Below are 24,461 nucleotides of genomic sequence, written 5' to 3' on the forward strand. Positions count from 1 at the left end.
TCACAATGTATTTCCCAAAGAAGATTGTAAAGAAATCAGTCCCAATCATCAAGATTTATTTTGCACATTTTGATAAATCAAACTACCTTGGTATAGCAGACAAAATATAACAGAATTGTGCTTTTTCACATTATACTAAAAGTTTAAGTAGGATTATTATTCCCATTACACCTTGTTATTGTCCTTGATAGTACATGAGTTTGCAAAGCACACACTCTGACTACATGATGTTAGATGTTAGAATAAAGCAAACAGTAAAAGATGATTTAATGATAATGTGTTTCAACTAAAATATAAGAAGTCCTAATATTGTAAGAAATAAAGCAGTAATGTGAAAATCAAATATTTATGATACTGCCTTTTCTTCCTCCATTAGGGTAATACTGCATGAAAAAGACAAATCTTACTCAAGATAGCTACAGACTGTTTATGATTTTTTTTCTGTTTTCAGTGCATTCTAGAAACCTTATAAATATTTAAAAATTTAAATAAAAGTACACATTAAAATATAGAGATTAAGAGTAAACCAAGAATATAAAACCTGGACAAATATGCAGACAAATCTATGTAGTATATTCTACAAAATTAGTGTGTAAAATATTTTCACAACAGTATTACATATTCTATTATAATAATGATGCTTTTTATTTAACAATAAAATCCCAGAATGTAATACCTTTAACCTTTTAAATGCCACAGATCGTAGAATCTACGTTCTGTGGCAAAGGTACTTGAAATGCCACAGAACGTAGATTCTACGTTCTGCAGCATTTCCTGGTTCAGGAGCAGAGGAGCGGCTGTTAGAGCCGTTCGCTCCGTTCCTGCTCGATCCCCTGCCCCTAGGCAACGAGCAGAGCAGGGGATCGAGTGGCCCCTGGGGCGCGATCGCCCAGGGGCCCAAAAACAGCAGCAGGCACGTGTTACTTACGTGTCCTGCTGCTGCAGCCTGCACCGGATCGACGATCTCCGCCCCCACAGCACACAGACAGGAACCACGAGGCAGATGTCTTCCAGAGGCTCTTCCTGATCGCCTGCAACAGTCTCCAGCAACTTTTTCAGGTTAGTGCAACAATTACACACACAAACACACCAACACACACTTATTACAGTAATACACACTTAGATTCACACTTACACATACATTTTTGGGGATTGGGGGGGTCACTTACACTCACTGCACTTACACACATGTGCACACGCACACACGCGCACATACGCGCACATAACATGTAATTTACCATTTGTACACACGCACACGCACATACATGGCATTGTGGCTTTTTTTTTTTTTTTCTTATCGCATCGTTTCTTTTTTTGGCTGAAAAAAATGTTTTATTGCCATTACGCATAGCGTATTCGCTAACCGTACTGTGCAATACCTTTTGTATGTTATTTCGGTGATTATATTGCAATTTTGGGTATTTTGGTGCATTTTTAGCCATTTTATTGAATTTTTAGCCATTTTATTGCATTTTCAGCTCTGCATATGTTGTGTTCACTTGTTTCTAGCCGTAGAACCTGTTTGGCCCATCTAAAATATTCAAACTGTGATTCTGACGGCCGATAACACTAGTCTGGAAAAAAAACATTGATTTTTGTGGTTTTATTGGATTTTTTTGCATTTCACCCTTTACTGCCTTATTTTGTTTTGCCTTGTAAATTTTATCTACTATATATCCATTTGGGGGTCTCTGTGCGCCACATAGTTTGGTATATCTATGCATATTGGGCATCAAAGTGTTCAGTAGACCTCTGGCGTTCATATTTAGGATGTTTTATGCTGATACGTTACGAAATGTGGGGCATATAATGGGGTAAAAGTCAAGCTTTCTGACAATTTTCAGAAATTTGATAAAAACCGTTATGTTCAGCATTGCTTTGCAGTTTGGCAGTTTGCAGTAGAAACACTTATTTACCCATATTGGATTCGTCAGAATGTGTACTTTCTGAAAATATATGGTTTTCTGGGGTCTCTGTACTGTTAGGGGGTCTAATGTCGCATAATACACACACCAGGTGCTTATATTGCAGCAGCCAGCGCGTCAGCTGTGAAAATGTATATACACTATTGTCATTTGGGGGTCTCTGTGCGCCACATAGTTTGGTATATCTATGCATATTGGGCATCAAAGTGTTCAGTAGACCTCTGGCGTTCATATTTAGGATGTTTTATGCTGATACGTTACGAAATGTGGGGCATATAATGGGGTAAAATTCAATCTTTCTGACAATTTTCAGAAATTTGATAAAAACCGTTATGTTCAGCATTGCTTTGCAGTTTGGCAGTTTGCAGTAGAAACACATATTTACCCATATTGGATTCGTCAGAATGTGTACTTTCTGAAAATATATGGCTTTCTGGGGTCTCTGTACTGTTAGGTGGTCTAATGTCGCATATTACACACACCAGGTGCTTATATTGCAGCAGCCAGCGCGTCAGCCGTGAAAATGTATATACACTATTGTCATTTGGTGGTCTCTGTGCGCCGCATAGTTTGGTATATCTATGCATATTGGGCATCAAAGTGTTCAGTAGACCCCTGGCGTTCATATTTAGGATGTTTTATGCTGAAACGATACGAAATGTGGGGCATATAATGGGGTAAAATTCAATCTTTCTGACGATTTTCAAAAATTTGATAAAAACTGTTATGTTCAGCATTGCTTTGCAGTTTGGCAGTTTGCAGTAGAAACACACATTTACCCATATTGGATTCGTCAGAATGTGTACTTTCTGAAAATATATGGTTTTCTGGGGTCTCTGTACTGTTAGGGGGGTCTAATGTCGCATAATACACACACCAGGTGCTTATATTGCAGCAGCCAGCGCGTCAGCCGTGAAAATGTATATACACTATTGTCATTTGGGGGTCTCTGTGCGCCACATAGTTTGGTATATCTATGCATATTGGGCATCAAAGTGTTCAGTAGACCTGTGGCGTTCATATTTAGGATGTTTTATGCTGATAAGTTACGAAATGTGGGGCATATAATGGGGTAAAATTCAAGCTTTGTGACGATTTTCAGAAATTTGATAAAAACGGTTACGTTCAGCATTGATTTGCAGTCTGGCAGTTTGCAGTAGAAACACTTATTTAACCATATTGGATTCGTCAGAATGTGTACTTTCTGAAAATATATGGTTTTCTGGGGTCTCTGTACTTTTAGGGGGGTCTAATGTCGCATAATACACACACCAGGTGCTTATATTGCAGCAGCCAGCGCGTCAGCCGTGAAAATGTATATACACTATTGTCATTTGGGGGTCTCTGTGCGCCACATAGTTTAGTATATCTATGCATATTGGGCATCAAAGTGTTCAGTAGACCCCTGGCGTTCATATTTAGGATGTTTTATGCTGATACGTTACGAAATGTGTGGCATATAATGGAGTAAAATTCAAGCTTTCTGACAATTTTCAGAAATTTGATAAAAACCGTTATGTTCAGCATTGCTTTGCAGTTTGGCAGTTTGCAGTAGAAACACTTATTTACCCATATTGGATTCGTCAGAATGTGTACTTTCTGAAAATATATGGTTTTCTGGGGTCTCTGTACTGTTAGGGGGGTCTAATGTTGCATAATACACACACCAGGTGCTTATATTGCAGCTGCCAGTGCGTCAGCCGTGAAAATGTATATACACTATTGTCATTTGGGGGTCTCTGTGCGCCACATAGTTTGGTATATCTATGCATACTGGGCATCAAAGTGTTCAGTAGACCCCTGGCGTTCATATTTAGGATGTTTTATGCTGATAAGTTACGAAATGTGGGGCATATAATGGGGTAAAATTCAAGCTTTGTGACGATTTTCAGAAATTTGATAAAAACCGTTACGTTCAGCATTGCTTTGCAGTTTGGCAGTTTGCAGTAGGAACACATATTTACCCATATTGGATTCGTCAGAATGTGTACTTTCTGAAAATATATGGTTTTCTGGGGTCTCTGTACTGTTAGGGGGGTCTAATGTCGCATATTACACACACCAGGTGCTCATATTGCAGCAGCCAGCGCGCGTCAGCCGTGAAAATGTATATACACTATTGTCATTTGGGGGTCTCTGTGCGCCACATAGTTTGGTATATCTATGCATATTGGGCATCAAAGTGTTTAGTAGACCCCTGGCGTTCATATTTAGGATGTTTTATGCTGATAAGTTACGAAATGTGGGGCATATAATGGGGTAAAATTCAATCTTTCTGACGATTTTCAAAAATTTGATAAAAACCGTTATGTTCAGCATTGCTTTGCAGTTTGGCAGTTTGCAGTAGAAACACACATTTACCCATATTGGATTCGTCAGAATGTGTACTTTCTGAAAATATATGGTTTTCTGGGGTCTCTGTACTGTTAGGGGGGTCTAATGTCGCATAATACACACACCAGGTGCTTATATTGCAGCAGCCAGCGCGTCAGCCGTGAAAATGTATATACACTATTGTCATTTGGGGGTCTCTGTGCGCCACATAGTTTAGTTTATCTATGCATATTGGGCATCAAAGTGTTTAGTAGACCCCTGGCGTTCATATTTAGGATGTTTTATGCTGATAAGTTACGAAATGTGGGGCATATAATGGGGTAAAATTCAAGCTTTGTGACAATTTTCAGAAATTTGATAAAAACCGTTATGTTCAGCATTGCTTTGCAGTTTGGCAGTTTGCAGTAGAAACACTTATTTACCCATATTGGATTCGTCAGAATGTGTACTTTCTGAAAATATATGGTTTTCTGGGGTCTCTGTACTTTTAGGGGGGTCTAATGTCGCATAATACACACACCGAGTGGTTATATTGCAGCAGCCAGCGTGTCAGCCGTGAAAATGTCTATACATATTGTCATTTGGTGGTCTCTGTGCGCCACATAGTTTGGTATATCTATGCATATCAGGCATCAAACTGTTTAGTAGACCCCTATGTTTATATTTAGGATGCTTTATGCTGGTAATGATACATGGACAATACGATGCTGGAAAGTTGAAGCTTTGAGGCAATTTCCAGATATTTCACCAAAACCGCCAAATTTGGCAAAGCCTTGCGACTCAGTAGTTTGGAGCAGAAAGGCATGGGTACCCATTTTAGATTCCGTAGAATGTGTACTTTCCAAAAATATATGGGTTTGGGGGGTAAACATATATTTCTGTGTTTTTACCCCGCAAAAATGCAGTCAATGTGTTGATTTTTCATTAGCTGAAGTTACCCACGGGACTGTTTGTATGCGCTAACTTCATTTTGGGGCCTCTAAATGCCAGATACTTTGGTAAACTTATGAACAATGGCCACCAAAATGTTCAGAGGAACCCTGGCAATCATATTTAGGGTGCTTTTTCTTAGTACGTAATGACACATGGGTGATATGGTGCTGGGAAGTTGAAGCTTTGAGGCAATTTTCAGATATTTCACCAAAACCGGCAACTTTGGGAAAGCCTTGCGACTCGGTAGTTTGGAGCAATAAGGCATGGGTACCCATTTTAGATTCTGTAGAATGTGTACTTTCCAAAAATGTATGGGTTTGGGGGGTAAACATATATTTCTGTGTTTTTACCCCACAAAAATGCAGTCAATGTGTTGATCTTTCATTAGCTGAAGTTACCCACAGGACTATTTGTATGCGCTAACTTCATTTTGGGGCCTCTAAATGCCAGATACTTTGGTAAACCTATGAACAATGGCCACCAAACTGTTCGGAGGAACCCTGGCAATCATATTTAGGGTGCTTTTTCTTGGTGCATAATGATACATGGGTGATATGGTGCTGAGAAGTTGAAGCTTTGAGGCAATTTTCAGATATTTCACCAAAACCGACAATTGTGGGAAAGCCTTGCGACTCAGTAGTTTGGAGCAGAAAGGCATGGGTACCCATTTTAGATTCTGTAGAATGTGTACTTTCCAAAAATATATGGGTTTTGGGGGGTAAACATATATTTCTGTGTTTTTACCCCACAAAAATGCAGCCAATGTGTTGATTTTTCATTAGCTGAAGTTACCCACGGGACTGTTTGTATGCGCTAACTTCATTTTGGGGCCTCTAAATGCCAGATACTTTGGTAAACTTATGAACAATGGCCACCAAAATGTTCAGAGGAACCCTGGCAATCATATTTAGGGTGCTTTTTCTTAGTACGTAATGACACATGGGTGATATGGTACTGGGAAGTTGAAGCTTTGAGGCAATTTTCAGATATTTCACCAAAACCGACAACTTTGGGAAAGCCTGGCGACTCAGTAGTTTGGAGCAATAAGGCATGGGTACCCATTTTAGATTCTGTAGAATGTGTACTTTCCAAAAATGTATGGGTTTGGGGGGTAAACATATATTTCTGTGTTTTTACCCCACAAAAATGCAGTCAATGTGTTGATCTTTCATTAGCTGAAGTTACCCACAGGACTATTTGTATGCACTAACTTCATTTTGGGGCCTCTAAATGCCAGATACTTTGGTAAACCTATGAACAATGGCCACCAAACTGTTCGGAGGAACCCTGGCAATCATATTTAGGGTGCTTTTTCTTGGTGCATAACGATACATGGGTGATATGGTGCTGAGAAGTTGAAGCTTTGAGGCAATTTTCAGATATTTCACCAAAACCGACAATTGTGGCAAAGCCTTGCGACTCAGTAGTTTGGAGCAGAAAGGCATGGGTACCCATTTTAGATTCTGTAGAATGTGTACTTTCCAAAAATGTATGGGTTTGGGGGGTAAACATATATTTCTGTGTTTTTACCCCACAAAAATGCAGTCAATGTGTTGATCTTTCATTAGCTGAAGTTACCCACGGGACTGTTTGTATGCGCTAACTTCATTTTGGGGCCTCTAAATGCCAGATACTTTGGTAAACTTATGAACAATGACCACCAAAATGTTCAGAGGAACCCTGGCAATCATATTTAGGGTGCTTTTTCTTAGTACGTAATGATACATGGGCGATATGGTGCTGGGAAGTTGAAGGTTTGAGGCAATTTTCAGATATTTCACCAAAACCGACAATTTTGGGAAAGCCTTGCGACTCAGTAGTTTGGAGCAGAAAGGCATGGGTACCCATTTTAGATTCAGTAGAATGTGTTCTTTCCAAAAATATATGGGTTTGGGGGGTAAACATATATTTCTGTGTTTTTACCCCACAAAAAATGCAGTCAATGTGTTGATTTCTCAGTAGCTGAAGTAAAGTCCTGATCAATTTGGATGTGCTAACTTCATATTGGTGTCTCTAAATGCCAGATACTTTGGTAAACCTATGCATAATGGGTATCAAACTGTTCAGTGGACCCCTGGCAATCATATTTCAGGTGCTTTTTCTTGGTACCTAATATAGTTTGGGATATGCGGAGCAGCAAAATAAAACCTTTGAAATGATTTTTCAGAATTTTGAATTTTTTTTTTGAAAAACCGCTATTTTCAGACAAGCTTTTATGTTTGGTAGTTGGGAGTAGAGAGACATAGTTACCCATTTTGTAATCGGCAGAATGTGTACTTTTCAAAAATGTATGGTTTTCTGGGGTAAACCTACGGTTTCAGGATTTTTTGCCTTGGAATCTAAAGCATGCTGTTTTCTGCCTTAGTGCTTTCAAAATTCGGTAATATACTGCCGGGAGTTTTTGCTGTACAGAAATCCTAAATCTCCCTAAAACTATACATATCTGGTATTGGCACGTTCGAGAGACAAAAGGCTTTCCAAATCAGTTGGATTTTCATCCCTAAAATGAAATATTTTTCTGGTATAAATTGATATACGATGAAAAATGGTAATTTTTCATTTTTTTTTTGGTATTTAGCACTATAAATTTTTTTGCACAGGTGGAAATACATGAAAACTCAGGCAGATTTAGAAAGCTCAGTTTCTACCGAAAAAAACAATGTATAGTTTTCCTAGGTAAACTATAGGTTTCCCCTCAGAAAATGCCCCTAAAGTGAGAGAGCACAAAATGTTTCAAAAACGGCTGGCATTTCGCGTAACCAAAATGTGAAATTCTGCTGGCACTTAAAGGGTTAAAGTGTAAATGGCAACAAAGCCTTTTCTTCAAAAGATAATCATTTTATGATCATTTCTATATCAGTTAAATGTCCTCTTATTGAAAATATTTTGTATCCTCGAATCTCAGCGGCCTTCCTTTTCAACCTACTATTTAATTCACATACCCGTAAAACATCTTCAGTTTTTCAAAATTCTCTGTTCTATAATACTGTATATCTACCTATGGCCAATAATATTTTTCTATTGGGGCCCCATGCAACTGAGAAATTTTGGTTCCCAATGTCAGGCTAACCAGTACTAAATACTGATTTTAAAGGCCCTAGGAATGACTGAGCCAACTACAACTGTACTTCATTCACACATAGTTGCATAGTTAGATTAAATTAAATGATTTTGCTATAAAAATAAGTTGCAAATGTCTATCCAAAAAAGCTATCCTATAAGCTATCTCTAAGGCAGGCTTAACTAATAGTGACCTTTCAATGACGGAGAGCTCATCAGTTCATAACATCATTATAAATTGCATTTTATAGAACATTTCAAAACATAAAACTTACATAGCATGTGGTAAAGAGTAGCACTGTACATAAAGTATATAAACCAATATGCAATCAGCTGTGCCTGTGTTTTTTTGGGCTTCAAAGCCTTGAAAGTCTGATGTATGGAATAAGAGACTATGGTTTTTATTTTTTGTTATTATTATTATTATTATTAGTTAGCATTCCAAAACACTTTCCTGTTGTTACAACAATTCTAACCTGTCAGAAATTAGTTTAAAGAAATCAAACCAGAGATTTGCAGAAAAAAATATTGAAACTAGTGAGAAAACATCTAAATCAGGATGGGTTGCACTTACACTTTTCTATTCAATTCCTCTTTGGCCTGCAGCAGTTGATCTGGGTGGAGATTTCCATTGAGCCTGGAGTCAACAAGGCCCCAGAAGTGTTAGGCCCTAGAGGGACAACCCTTTTAGTGAAGTCGGGGTACAGGGACCCGTGAACAAGGTGATGGTAGTGTGCAGGATAGCTCCTGTAATAGCACTCTGTAGAGAGAGTGAGCCAGTGAGGCTTAGTTAGTAGGAGCAGCTCAAACTCCATCAAGGAAGATAGAGGGGAGTAGCTCCTGCTTGACTGTAGTGAAGGCACCACAGTACTGACAAGGGAAACAGGTTATTGTTCTATCCCTGTTCCACGTCTGCTGTAGGGGATCTGGGCCACCTGAGGTACTGACAACCTGGAAGGTAATACTTTCAACTCCACGTGCTATTTCTACTGTGGTGTCTTTCTATGCTATGTCTGCTACACCTTTGATGCACCTGATATGTATTCTGACTACCTCATGTGTGATTGTGATAACCCTGTGGTGCTTTATAATTGAATGAAGCCTGTTCTACTGTTTTGCAAAGAACCTGGCATCCAACTCTATTTTTTTACACCTTTGGTAGTAGTGAGTTGTAGTTCAACAACATCAGCAAGTGGCTCTTCCCATATAGCGAAAGTCCACCCTGGCGAAAGAGGGTCCTGTGTAGCCCATGCTCTACCACACTAGTTGGTATTTGTTTATTTAGGCTAAATTGGGGTTACAATGTATTGCTGCAATTGCAATGCATCAGGGAATTCTGGAAAAAAAACTATATTATGGGAATTTTCAGTGGAAATGATGCTTGAAATTTCTGAAAAATTGGAAAGCCAATCAGAATTTTTTGTTCATGTAAACCACATGAGCACTGGGATTTCTACATTAGGGGGCATATTTATCAAGGGTTGAATTTCAAATTGATAAAAACCAAATCCAAATTCAAAAAGACCAACCAAAATTAATTCAAAGTTTTTTTTGGTCAAATAGGTCCGTTTTCGATTGAATAGGTCAACATTTGGCCTAATTTGAATAGTTCAAATCGAAGTAATAGCACATTCAATCAATTTGATTCAATGTTTTTCCCAAAAAAAACCTTCGATTTTTTCAAAGTCCACCAATTGACTCCAAATAGGTTCTAGGAGTTCCCCCATAGGCTAAAACAGCAATTCGCCAGGTTTTAGATGTGGAATGGTTAAAGTCGAAGAGACTAGTGATGGGCGAATTTGCGCCATTTTGCTTCGCCAAAAAATCGTGAATTTGCGCATAATTCGCGAAACTGCGCCGCAAATTTTTGCCGCGAATTTTCACGGGCATTTCGCGAATTTATTCACTGGCGCAGAATCGCGCAAATTCGTCGTGAATTCGCGCCTGGCGAATAAATTCGCCCATCACTAGAAGAGACAGTACATGATAAATGTAAAATTTTCTAAATGTTTTCAAATTCTAATTGAATTTGTACTATTCCCTAGTCGAAGTACACATAAAATAGCGTAACATTCAAATTTTTTACATTCAAAAATTCACCTCGACCTTTGATAAATCTGCCCCTAGCACTTTGATTAAGGGGCCGATTCACTAAATTCGAGTGAAGGATTCGAAGTAAAAAAACTTCGAATTTCAAAGGTTTTTTTGGCTACTTCGACCATCGAATGGGCTACTTTGACCTTCGACTACGACCTTCGACTTCGAATCGAACGATTCGAGCTAAAAATCGTTCGACTATTCGACCATTCGATAGTCGAAGTACTGTCTCTTTAAAAAAAACTTCGACCCCCTAGTTCGGCAGATAAAAGCTACCGAAGTCAATGTTAGCCTATGGGGAAGGTCCCCATAGGCTTGCCTAAGTTTTTTTGATCGAAGGATATTCCTTCGATCGTTGGATTAAAATCCTTCGAATCGTTCGATTCGAAGGATTTAATCGTTCGATCGAAGGAATAATCCTTCCATCGTACGATCGCAGAATTTGCGCTAAATCCTTCGACTTCGATATTCGAAGTCGAAGGATTTCAATTCCTAGTCAAATATCGAGGGTTAATTAACCCTCGATATTCGACCCTTGATGAATCGGCCCCTTAGTGTTGCCTTTGTCCAAGATGTCAACAGGCCCATTGCTTCTGATTCTATGCACTGCTCGATTAAGACAAAAAATAAATAAATGGAGGTCAACTGATTCAGTATTGTAAAAAATACTCCCTTATAATATTTTATTATATAATATATAATATTTTGATAGATTGTACTGGATTACTTTGCAACCCAGCATCACTTTTAGGTGGTTATTTATCAAAATATTTCAGTTTTTTTAAATAAAAAAAGTTTGACCAAACTAGAATCCATGATTTGGCCTTATTTATCAATAAAAAAAACCTCAACAATTTGGATTGGGAAAAACCGCGACTTTTTCAGATTGTTTTAAGAAAAACCCAATTATTTGAGTTTGACTCCTGAATACCACAAAAAATTAGAGTATTTGCAGAAAACCCAGCATCAAACACCGAAAACAGAACATTTTGTGAGGGTTAAAAAATCTTCAAATGGTTAAGGGAACATCTGCCATTGACTTATATATGACTTCGGCAGATTTTAGATGGAGTATTTTCGTATTCGGACATAACTGTTTATTGAAAAACGTTGCTGTACTCCCACTGTGGAACACACGTCTTCCCATTTTAAGCATTTGAGATAATATCTGAAATATTGGAAAGCCAATCAGAACTTTTTGCCCATGTAAATCATATGAGCACTGGGGTTTCCACATTAGCACTTTAATTGAGGGTTGCCTTTGTCCAAAATCTAAAATTACAGAAAGATATGGAAAACCCCAGGTGTCGTGTTTTGGATAACAGGTCAAATAACTGTATACCTTTCTCAAAATAACTAAAGCTAATTGTACACAACGGGGCACATTTATCAAGGGTTGAATTTCAAAGTTAAAAAACTTCAAATTCGACCATCGAATAGGCCAAATTCGACCATCGAATAGGCCAAATTCGATAGTCAAACTTTTCTTTTTGAATTTTTTTGGCCGTTTTGGGTCGAATCAAAATCGTTCGATCCATTGTAGAAATCGTTCGAATCGAATGACTCGATCGATCGAACAATTTTCAAAAGAAGTACTTCGACTTTTTAAAACTTAGCCAAATTTTAGCTATAGGTTCTAGGAGGTCCCCATAGGCTAACATAGCAATTTCGGCAGGTTTACGGTGGCAAAGTGTCGAAGTAGAAGAGACAGTACTTTGATTTTCAAAAGGTCGAATATTCAAAGTATTTTCAATTCAAATCGAAGTCGAATTTGGCCTATTCGATGGTCGAAGTACCCAAAAATTACTTCGGAATTTGAAGTTTTTGAATTAAAAAATTCACTTTGAATTCACTTCGACCCTTAGTAAATGTGCCCCACAGTGTCAAGAATTATACTTTTTTTCAGGGAAAATTAAAAGCAATAATTATACCTTGTGTTCCATAACTCAAATAACTAAAATTGAAAGAAATAGAGCTTCCCTAATGTGTTAATGTAAAATGTGTAAACAACATTACCAATGCTTTTTTTCTCTCTTGATAACAGCTCTCAGCATTCTCTGTAGCTGAAGCACCATTTTTAATACCAATGGTTGTATTACTTAGGAAAGGTTAATCTGACAAGTTATAATTTATATTTTGTTCAGTTATCTGTTTACTGTTAAGGTTCACTTTACAACTGTCAGAAATATGGTGCATATTTGCTGTGTAGTTTACATATTTATACCTTGACCTATGTAATTTGTTTTAAAGGGGTTGTTCACCTTTGAATTTACTTTTTATAAAGAGGGCTATTCTGAGACAATTTGCAATTGTTTTTTTTTTTTGCAATTAGTTATGGTTAGTGATGGGTGAAGCTGACCCGTTTCGCTATGCCAACAATTAGCAAATTGTTAAAATTTTCTAAAAATGCATTGAAGTCTATTGGCGTCAAATTGTTTTTGTTGCGTGACAATTTGTTTCAGTTATTGGAACTATGGCCATAATTTTTCTGGCGAAACTCTGCAAAAAATGTCACTCATCACTAGTTAGGTTTCAGAGTTATTTAGCCTTTTGTTCAGTCTGGTTGCTAGAGCACAAATGACCCTAGAAACCATGCACTGATTTGAATAAGAGACTGGAATATAAATAGGAGAGGTTCAAAATAGAAATATGAGTAACAAAATGTAGCAATAACAGTAATTTTTTAACCTTACAGAGCATTTGTTTTTTTAAATGGGGTCAGTGATCCCCATTTGAGTCAGAAGAAGGCAAATAATCAAAAAATAATTATAAGAAAAAGAAAGTCAGTTGAAAAGTTGTTTAAAATGAGCTATTCTATAACATACCACAAGCTATCTTAAAGGTGAACCAACCCTTTAAGTGTCTGAGCAACTAGTAAACTAGTTATTTTAAAGGAGTAAAACACATCAATGTTTAAATAAGGACACATTACTTGTTCTTATATATTCCTTCTTGTGACTTAAATTAGAAATTCAGTTTAATACTTTTTTTATTTTATTATAGGGGTATAATAATGTTATTGTTTTTTATCCTTACTTCCTTCCATGTAATTTGCAAAGTTAATTTATAGTGGGGCAATCACATCTGTGGTTGTTGCTTGCATATTAGACTTTTATAGCATAAACAGTTTATTACAAAGGTTTGATTAGAAAGTACTAAATAACTCTGATGCACAAGGTAGAGCCAGGGCAGGTATGGGGCGTGAGAGGGCCTTCCTGCCTGCCCTCTTGAATAGAGTTGTGCCTAAGGTTTAACTAACCTTTTATTTAAATTAAACTTTTAAAGAAAGGGTTATTTCTTCAACATTTCTGTCCCTCCCAGAAACATTACTTAAGACATACAAATCACACACACACATAGGGGCAGATTCATTAAGGGTCGAATTTCGAAGTTAAAAATACTTCGAAATTCGACCCTCGAATTGAAATCCTTCGACTTCGAATATCGAAGTTGAAGGATTTAGCGCTAATCCTGCGATCGATCGATTCGAAGGATTTTAATCCAACAATCGAAGGAAAATCCTTCGATCAAAAAATCACAGGCAAGCCTATGGGGACCTTCCCCATAGGCTAACATTGACTTCGGTAGGTTTTACCTGCCGAAGTAGGGGGTCGAAGTTTTTTTTAAAGGGAAAGTACTTCGACTATCGAATGGTCGAATAGTCGAACGATTTTTCGTTCGATTCGTTCGATTTCGTTCGAATTCGAACGAATTTAACCAATTCGATGGTCGAAGTACCAAAAAAATACTTCGAAATTCGAATTTTTTTCATTCGAATCCTTCACTCGAGCTTAGTGAATCGGCCCCATACAGTATATAAATATATATAACACAAAAAATATTCTTCTTAAAACATGATGAAGTTTGTGCATATCATTTCTAAGTTAATTTATTATTTACATTTATAGTTCTAAAGATTCCAAGAACTCTAATGTGTGATGGTTCTAAAAATAGAGCTGCTTTACTATGTTTTGTACCAAACTCACATTTTCTATCATTAATGCATGCCGCAATAATGCAGATTATTTTTAATGCCTTTTCATAACAACTCAACAGAGCAGGTCATATAAATATTCATCGCATGAATCCAGCTGAGTAAATCTGTTGCTCTGCCTTAACAAGAGAGACAAATGTGAAGCCGCTTTGCTTGCAAATGCAAATAGTATTTAATATACTGTACTTGTAGGCACAGTTGTTACGTACTGACTGACACACATTTATACATATTCTTGACACACTTCACATGTCACTTGATAAGAATAATTTACTGCTGTAATAATTAATTTAATAATATGGTTTATAAACCTTTGAAAAAGTACAGGGACATCCTCAAACTGGTGGATTGACAGGCTCTGAGCATGCACATTGAATGTGTTTATTATTATGATGTGTATCTATAAACATGAGAAGGCTCCATTTTATCAGTATGATACCTGAAATTGAAGATTGGATAATCAAGTAATTATTAGTGTGCTTCCGGAAACAAACACATACAATATTTTTGGGGGATATTAACATCAGCACTATTTCCACAACTATAGTGAGTGAAGATTAAAAGCCATTGGCTTTTAAAACATAGTGTTGTTTATGCAAGTTAGTTAGAAATTAGAACTGCAGTTGGCTTGCATGACCTCATGACCAGGAGATCACTAGATAGATTGATTGATAGATAGATAGATAGATAGATAGATAGATATATAGATAGATAGATAGATAGATAGATAGGTAAATATACAATAAAATATACCAATCAATGAATGAAATGATCATATTTACCCTTCGCACATCTTTGCCAAAAGTTTCACTGTAACTCGTTCCAAGAATTTCAAATTGGACATGAGGGTTGGTTCCATCTTCTTTAAACTCCATAATCCCAGTTAATCCTGTAATACGACCCTTAATAAATGAGATTTAAAAATGGAAAAAATTAAAAATGTTGAAAAATGTCTATTTTACATTTTTTTATATCTACTGTAAGCATGTATATGATTATCTTGCAGTGATATTACAAGGAACATGTATTGTTAAGATGTTAATTTGTTAATTTAAGTTTAAATATTATTGACAATGCTCGTAGATCTGTAACTGAGCAACTATAGCACTGAGCAAAGATATATATGCTGTTGGTTTTCCATAATAATTTATATTGCAGTTATTAATAGAATGGAAATGCACAATACATTTTGGTTTTAAAGAAGGTCTTTTTCAGTTTGAGGAAGGGGTCTTTCAAACCTTACCCTTATCTACATGTAGTAGTTAAATGTCTTTTTTATGCCATTCACAACATGATAATTTCCAGCATGGCCAACGTTCCCAGCATTGTTCCTATTATATCATAACCCATGGTAGGAGAATTGGACTACAAAATGCCCATAATACCACAACACCCAGCACTGGGTTATTACAGCACCCAGTGTTCAAAATAGAATAAAGGGGAGAATAGTTATGGGGGTAATAGGATAAGAGCAGGATAACAATATCTGCTCTTAGCTAAACCATGCATGAGCACTGTGGCACACAGGGTATGTGTGTTATTAGGAGAAAACAGGAGACGGAGAGCACTATGTAGTCTTGGCAGAACTTGGCATGATCTACAGTATTATCACACTAAACATAATATAAGTAATATTAAGTATATAGAATGCCTTTTTTTCACAAACATTATTTTTCCTCATTCTTTCCCTCTATTCTTTCTTTCCATCTCTTTGGTATCTAAGTTTGTACTGGTTCTGTTAAATCACAAACTTTAATAAAAACTACAGTTAAAAATTTACTAACTAAGGGTACCATTTAAAAAGTGGCAAAGTAATAATTACTAGTAGTAGTAAATACTACTAGTTCCTTTTTAGTTGCACATCAGTGGTTTCTGTGTATCCGAATATTTATAAAGTCTTAGCATGTTTCCACTCAAGTTGGAGGGAAGCTCGAATGTCCCTGAGGACAGAATACAATTTAATAATTCACCACTTCCTCATTTGTTGAATGCGGCCAAACTACTAATCCCCAAACACTGGAATACACAGCAGGTACCGACAATTAGAGATTGTCTCTCTAAAGTGGAAGAGATTCAACAATTTGAGGAACGGTCAGCATGCACTGAAAAGCAATTTAGGGATTACTCTGCCCAATGGCTGACATGGATTTTATTTAAAGGTGAACAAGAATATAAGCAAAGGTCCTGAGCATTGTGGATAATAGGTCCCATACCTGTATATAAAATTGTAAGCTACCACTACCTGAAGAGCTAGCATTACCCACTTACCCCTTTCTGTAACCCCCCTCTAGGATAGATTTTCAATGTTATATTTGCTTAAGCAGTCACACATTTTAAGCTAGTTGTATACAACTTTATTTGACAATGATGTAATAAGATGTTGTGTGACCTCATGTACAACAAATAAACATATATTTGAAAGTTGGAAGGAAGAAAAGTTATTGTCAGAGAGGTAGTGAAAATGTCCTCAAAGCGTTAAATATAATTGAAAACCCTTTATTTCAATTGCATTTCATTTACCTTGACTAGATTATTGCCTGGTAGTGAATATTGATGACTTCTTTTCACACTTTCACAAACAGAAATTCTTTATCCTCCCTTAGGAAATAATGGCATTTGCAAGATCTGACCAATATCAGCACTATTTTGGTCAGAATTCATGGTGATATTCTTTGTAATTCAACAGATATGTTGCTTTGAATCAACATCAGAATTAAATATATGTAATAAAGTGGCATTTTTAAAACAATGTATGAAAAGTAGGATAATCTGTATTTTGCTGCTTTATATGTTGGTACCAACGTATGTATAATATTCTACCTGGAAAGTATCTGTTTTTTTCGTAAAGGGGTCTGCTAAGCATTGATATATTCCTTTAGTACTTAGAAAGGACTGTGCTGACTTCTATAGAAATCAGCATAGAAATCTGTGGGAATGTTATGCTCACAAAAAACTATGATGGAATGGACCATAATGTCTATATATTCTGTACATATATTTTGATAACTAATTGATAACAGAATAGCAACTGTCACAATAAGTTGACTTCAAATAAGAGCCTACAGCATTAGCATTATGGGACACATTTTTCAAAGTATGAAATCAGAGCCCACCACAGTAAATTTCACCATTTTCTTTTAATTTTGATGGCATTTTAGAGGTATAATTATCAAATGGTAAACTCTGTTGTTGGCTTTCAATACATCAGAGATGTATTTTGTTGTTATTTTCTTAGTTCACTGTAACTGTATTTGTCCCAGTGACTGTCGAGATAGGGCACAAAGGGGTGGGCAGAATCTTATATGGAACAAAGAAGTTGCAGTTAAAAAGCTCACTTGCATACCTCCCATTACTAGAAAAATTAATGGCCACACCATGTAATTACCATGCCCAGTTTACAAAATTTTGAAAATGAGGTTCAATGTTGATAAATGCAAGGTTATGCACTTTGGCAAAAATAATATACATGCAAGTTATACACTTAGGGGCCAATTCAATAACTTCGAGTGAAGGATTTGAAGTAAAAAAACTTCGAATTTCGAAGTGTTTTTTGGGCTACTTCGACCATCGAATGGGCTACTTCGACCTTTGACTACGACTTCGAATCGAAGGATTCGAACTAAAAATCGTTCGACTATTCAACCATTCGATAGTCGAAATACTGTCTCTTTAAGAAAAAACTTCGACCCCCTAGTTCGCCATCTAAAACCTACCGAACTCAATGTTAGCCTATGGGGAAGGTACCCATAGGCTTTCCTAAGTTTTTTTGATCGAAGGATATTCCTTCGATCATTCGATTCTAAGGATTTAATCGTTCGATTAGAAGGATTTAATCGTTCGATCAAACTATTTGCGCTAAAATCCTTCGACTTCGATATTCGAAGTCGAAGGATTTTAATTCCCAGTCGAATATCGAGGGTTAATTAACCCTCGATATTCGACCCTTGGTGAATCGGCCCCTAAATAGCAGTGTGTTGGGAGTTTCCTTAAATGAGAAGGATCTAGGGGGTAAATTTATCAAAGAGTGAAGTTACGCCACTAGAGTGATATTCCGCAGCTCTCAATTCATTTCTATGGGATTTTGAAAGGCATATTTATCAATGGGTGAAGTGAAAGTTCACCCTTTGATAAATATGCCTATAAAAATTCCATAGAAATGGCGGAAGAGGAGTGGCGGAATTTCACTCTAGTGGCGGAACTTCACTATTAACTTCACTCTTCGATAAATATACCCCTAGGGGTTTTTGTAGATAAGTTGTCTAATACTGGGCAGTGTCATTCTGTGGCTACTAAAGCAAATAAAGTTCTGTCTTGCATAAAAAGGGCATTAACTCAAGGGATGAAACATAATTATGCCTCTTTATAGGTCATGTGGAGTATAAAGTGCAGTTTTGGACTCCAGTCCTTAAGAGGGATTTACATAAACTGGAGAGAGTGCAGAGACGTGCAACTAAACTGGTTATAGGGATGGAAGACTGTCAAGGTTGGGGTTGTTTTCTCTGGAAAAAAGGTGCTTGCGAGGGGACATGATTACACTTTACAAGTACATTAGAGGACATTATAGACAAATAGCAGGGGACCTTTTTTACCCATAAAGTGGATCACCGTACCAGACGCCACCCCTTCAGACTAGAAGAAAAGAACTTTCATTTGAAGCAACGTAGGGGGTTCTTCACAGTCAGGACAGTGAGGTTGTGGAATGCAATGCCGGTGATGTTGTGATGGCTGATTCAGTTAATGCCTTTAAGAATGGCTTGGATGATTTCATGGACAGACATAATATCAAAGGCTATTGTGATACTAAACTCTATAGTTAGTATAGATATGGGTATATAGAATTTATGTAAAAATATGGAGGGGTGTGTGTATGGATGCTGGGTTTTCATTTGGGGGGGGGGGGGTTGAACCTGATGGACTTTATCTTTTTCCAACCCGATTTAACTATGTAACTAACTATGTAACATTTCTAGGAGTTTTAGGACCGTGTTTAATGTTATAATGTTGTGCTAATGCTGATGAAATTGCCCTTTAAGCTGCTAGACTTGCTCATAAAATAGTTACAATTGTTTCTTTGCTTATCTCAAATTGTTACAAATGTATCAAAGTGCAGCTGCTCCTTTTAATTCTCAGAAATCTTGTATCTTTTTCTAGCATGAATGCAGGGGATCAAATAAAATCTGGGGCTGCGGGCTGAGCTGTCAAAATCAGGACTGCCCCACAGAAAACGTGACAGTTGGAAGGTATGCACTTGTTGCTCTGAAAAGATTTTAAATCTATGTAAAACTGTATGCATAGACTTGGTTTTCATTCAGTAATGGTGTAACAAAGAGTTCCTTTTCTCATGAAAAACCCTAGATACTTGTAGGGGGATCTGATATCTGGAAACTCATTATTCAGAAAGTTCCGAAATACATCATTACAATTTCCCATAGTGTCCTACTTAAGAATTCTTAATTTTTGACAGATCTACTTTAAAAAAATTTTTTTTTATATTTTCAGTAGCCTAAGGAAATGGTATTCAAGAAAGTAGATCATCTTCATCCACTAAATGAATAGTATTTAATTCAGTCAATGCTACAGTTTAAGGGAAAAATATCAGTAGGTTGTGCAGATTGCTTTCAATAAGCAGAATACAGAGATGCAGTTTACTATACCTTTTTCTATTTCTAAGAAAGGTTTAAAAATTTGAAGAAAAGCTAACACTTTCATGATAATATCAATGGAGAGCAGTATATTCTTTAGTACTAATATTTCCCCATGGTGGATATTTTAAAAATACTGCTGTTTGGGGATTCAGCAGGATATACCTTTTTTATAGTATCCAGCATGGATCTACCTCCATTCCATGGCTTTGTTGATTTCCTCATGCAGTTTAGACTTGCCATACTATGCCATTTCCGGTCTTCTAATTTTCTGTGAAAAGCATTGGCCAACATGAGCACACTGTCATACAGATATAGATTGGAAACCTGCAAAAAAATCACAGATGCTTAATTTATTTAAGGATATGTTTACTTTAGCTATCTAAACACAAAATGTAGAATGCAAAATGTAAAAAGTCAACATAGACTGATTTGCACTTGGTCTACGACAAACCTGTTTAAACTATTCATCTATATTTGCCTGTATTTCACCCTACATGATTAAAGGAACAGTAACGGTGATGGCACATGTTGAGATTAGTCACCTATGATAAATATGCTCTACTACTGGCAACTAATTTCCTGCAAATGCTTTCCCTCCATCAATAAGGTAGCCATAGACATAACAATTACAATCTTTACTGCAGCAAGGATAATTTGTTTTTAATACAGATGTGTTAGAGCTGAATCGTTAGATATACAGGTAGTCTTTCGCTATATTAACTTCGAGCATTACATTGCGCAAGTGGTTATTTTATTATATTTTTATGCACTTTTTCTATCTTCATGTTACTAATTATACGTTTGTAACAGAATCTGGAGCAGGCACTCAAATAAAGGCAATCTTCCATCAAATTGTAGAAAAGTAGAAAAAATGTATTGTGTCATCTGACTTACGCATTTCGTGTTACAAACACTTAATCATAGGCTATAATTTGGTGTTTATTTTAAGTATTGGTATGTGAGACTAATAATTAACTTTAGAGTCTAGTATTTTCTGGCCTGACATTTTGACAAGGTAGGGAGCTGCTACCACTAGTAGTCCATAGCAACTGCTGCATTTGATTCTCCCTCTTTAATTATATACTGTATGATGGCAATGCCCCCTTGCCTTGACACACACACACAGCAGTATTTCTCCCCCAAAACAGACTAACTGATCTGGCTATCTCCTATAGAAGGCAGGGAGGAGAAATCGAGCACCGCATGATGGATTGTCGCCCTGTCACTGTTTCTAAAGAGGAGTGCAAGCAGAGAATCGGTAAGTAATTTCTTAATAAAGAATTTGCAAATTGAAAGTTAAAACTGCCTTGATGGTTTTTTTTTCATTAAGTAGAAACAATTTACAACTCAGAAAGACTGAACACGTGAAAAACACTGGGCACAGGAATCAGTAAGAGCAATGGGAAGTTAAGCGACCAATCTATAAGACATAAATCTTTACGGTTATTGTGAATACATAAGCTTGGGCTAATAAAGTAAGTCTTATGCATAAGCTGGGTCAACTCTCATCTAATTCTTTATATGATACATATATGTGGGACTTTTGCATTCAATAACATGATACACATAAAGTAAGTAGAGTTTATTAAGATTGAAAATGTCGTTTTTTCTACTCATATACATATTGCATGTGGAATTTCACACTTCAAATTCTGTTTTCTCAGTTGAAATTACTATAGTTATGCAGTACAGACACAACACTAAAATAAAAAACATTTGCTTTATAGGTGTCCCTGAAACTAGCTGTTTTAAATTATACATTGTTTTTGCAAAGCATATGTTTATCATCCTACAGACATAATACCCAGCAATTTTCTAATTCATTTGAAAGATCAGTGGAAAAACAGCATATGATATCATGAAAGGAACAGACAATAACCCACTTTATTCACTTGCAATTCATAGAATATAAAATGTATTGTTAAAGCTTGAATGATAGAGAAATCATGAAAATAACAGATTTTAATTACATATATGAATAAACAGTACAAATCCTGATGATTACACCTGAAGCAAAGATTTGTCTCCTGTGACACAGTGACAAACTCTACATTTTATTTTTGTTATTGTAAACAATCAGCATTGTCTTTATTAAGTTAATAGTGCAAAAATATGGTTCAACCAGTTGAAATAGTAAATTCATTTCTATATGTTTCTTTTCTTTGTGTTGTCTAAAGAGCTATAGTGTACAGCTCATATAGTTGCTAAAACAAAAGGTAAGATTTATATGAAAGGTTTATTTAAAGGCTTGCTCTGCCACTTAATTTATAATATGCAAGGGAAATTCAGAAATTTTTCGGCGAAGCGAAACAGGAGAAATTCGCCCATCACTGCTTCTTATCTTTCCCTTGAAAAATTTGGAAATGAATGATGAAAGTGCTTTGTTCTATCTCTAATTCATTGCTGGAATCAAGAATTAACTTTTGATATTTTTGTTTTACTGTGATTATTAAAGTGATACTGACGCTAAAAAAACTACTTTTTAAAATATGAAAGTACATTAAAAGTTACCTACAGTTCATGGTGATTGTTTTTTGTTGAGAGGTTTGTTTCTGTAAATAATTGTTAGCTGATGTTCCTACACCTGATTGTTTTGCCAACCTGACTGTCCCATCTCAGCCTGTCAGTTAATCTTTTTAATGCTAACGGACTTCTGCTACACAAATATGGCCGCCCCCTCATAGACGAGCACGAGGAGTCAGACGGGTAATGTAAAAGCTTTGAGCAAATACTTTATGGCAAAATTGTAAGTAACAAACAAAGGCAATACTATGATAGATGTAAAAATGGTTTAATTTTTGGTGTCAGTATCTCTTTAACATCAGGACTTTGATACTGAAATATAGCCAAATTCCACAGCCACTGATAGCTATGTCAATCCTTGCAAAAGGATCTTGACAAATTGGCAATCTTGGCAGCTAAGTGGCAAATGAGATTCAATGATGATAAATGTTAAGACATGCACCTGGGATATAGAAATATATAAGCCACTTATACCCTTAATGGGATTGCACTAGGCAAACCCAAGGGGCTTTTTACAGTGAGAGTTGTAAAGATGTTGCATTCTCTCCCTGAATCAGTCGTACAGGCTGATACATTAGATAGCTTTAAGAAGGGGTTAGATGGCTTTTTAGCAAGTGAGGAAATACATGGTTATGGAAGATACCTCATAGTACAAGTTGACCCAGGCAGGTCTGGACTGAGAATCAAAATAGGCCCTGCCATTTCAGGTTCACAGAGGCCCAATCAGACCACACAGAGGCCCAAACAGCCCCCACTAGCCCACAAAATACTGACTTTCTATGGCACCTTATAGCAGCCCCTCTGGCATTTGCCAGAACACACAGATTGCCAGTCCGGGAAGGAATTTTTTCCCCCTCTGAGGCAAATTGGAGAGGCTTCAGATGGTTTTTTTTGCCTTCTTCTGGTTCAACTAGCAGTTAGGCAGGTTAAAAAAAGAGTTCAAAGGCTGAACTTGATGGATGTGTGTCTATTTTCAACCTTACGTACTATGTTACTATAACGTTACTATGTTACTAAATTTTGAATCTTAAATAAAAAAATTCTAATCTAAAAACTTCATTTAATAAAACTTAATTTAAATAAACGCATCAAATTGTTTCTAGCTGCAGCAAATACTCTTTTAATTTTCAGCATAAATAAACCAACAATATTAATGTTGGATTATTTTCTACAGATATTTCATTTAATCTTTATATTAATTTCACATGAACATTCTGGGTGGTACTTTATCATGTGCTTTAATATTAATTGATTATATCCATAGTATTATAGTGTGTGATGAATAATAACAAGGACAGAACTCCAATTTAACCGTTGCTAAACAACTACAATAGTGTGCAAATGGTACATTTCTGCTTACATGTTTATCTTTAGATATAGATTAATCAGGTTAGCTGCTTGTTAATTTTTTTGCACATATTGCAATGTGGTGCAACATATCATTCAGTTTAATAAGGATTAGATCAAAGGGAATTCTGAAACTTAGTATAGGTAGATTGTTCTTCCTTACAATTGATAAGGTAGAAACAAAAGAATTTGAAATTATTTTAAGAATGTCTTAAAGATAAATTACACATTTTTATATTTATCTCTGTAAGACATACTAAAACACCTTTCCTATTGCAATGAAACAAACTTGTTGAAAAAATAGTCTAACGAGTACTATGATCTAATTGGCCATTTGTGTTTATTAGCTCTACAAACTATGGAAAAATGTCTTGTGCATTTAATAATGTAGTTGCAAAGCTGAACATCTAGTACCTAAAGGTTTGGCAGCACTTATAAAAGCAAAACAGTTACACTTGGAAACATACTGTATATTGAAGAAACCAAGATTATTTGTCTTAATTTCAGTGAGATTTCAGTGAGTTTGTAGGCCAGTTTATCAAACTTATTTGTATCTTGTTGCTTAAATCTGTGAACCAATTACAGACCAGTTCCTGCCCCACC

The 24,461-nt window shown here is 36.3% G+C and overlaps 1 protein-coding gene across 5 annotated transcripts in view; it reads right to left on the reverse strand.

Moving 5' to 3' along the window:
• Nucleotides 1–24,461, reverse strand: part of grid1.S (glutamate receptor, ionotropic, delta 1 S homeolog) — a 547,369-nt gene that overhangs the window by 76,283 nt on the left and 446,625 nt on the right. For all 5 annotated transcript variants that reach the window (XM_041571139.1, XM_041571138.1, XM_041571137.1 and 2 more), the window contains exons 7-8: nucleotides 20,151–20,312; nucleotides 15,126–15,245 (exon numbers count right to left, since the gene is read on the reverse strand). In XM_041571139.1, the coding sequence (XP_041427073.1) occupies nucleotides 15,126–15,245; nucleotides 20,151–20,312 (282 nt within the window). The remainder of the gene's footprint in view (nucleotides 1–15,125; nucleotides 15,246–20,150; nucleotides 20,313–24,461) is intronic.

The sequence above is a fragment of the Xenopus laevis genome, chromosome 7S, assembly GCF_017654675.1.
Source record: "Xenopus laevis strain J_2021 chromosome 7S, Xenopus_laevis_v10.1, whole genome shotgun sequence".
Classification (NCBI taxonomy): domain Eukaryota; kingdom Metazoa; phylum Chordata; class Amphibia; order Anura; family Pipidae; genus Xenopus; species Xenopus laevis.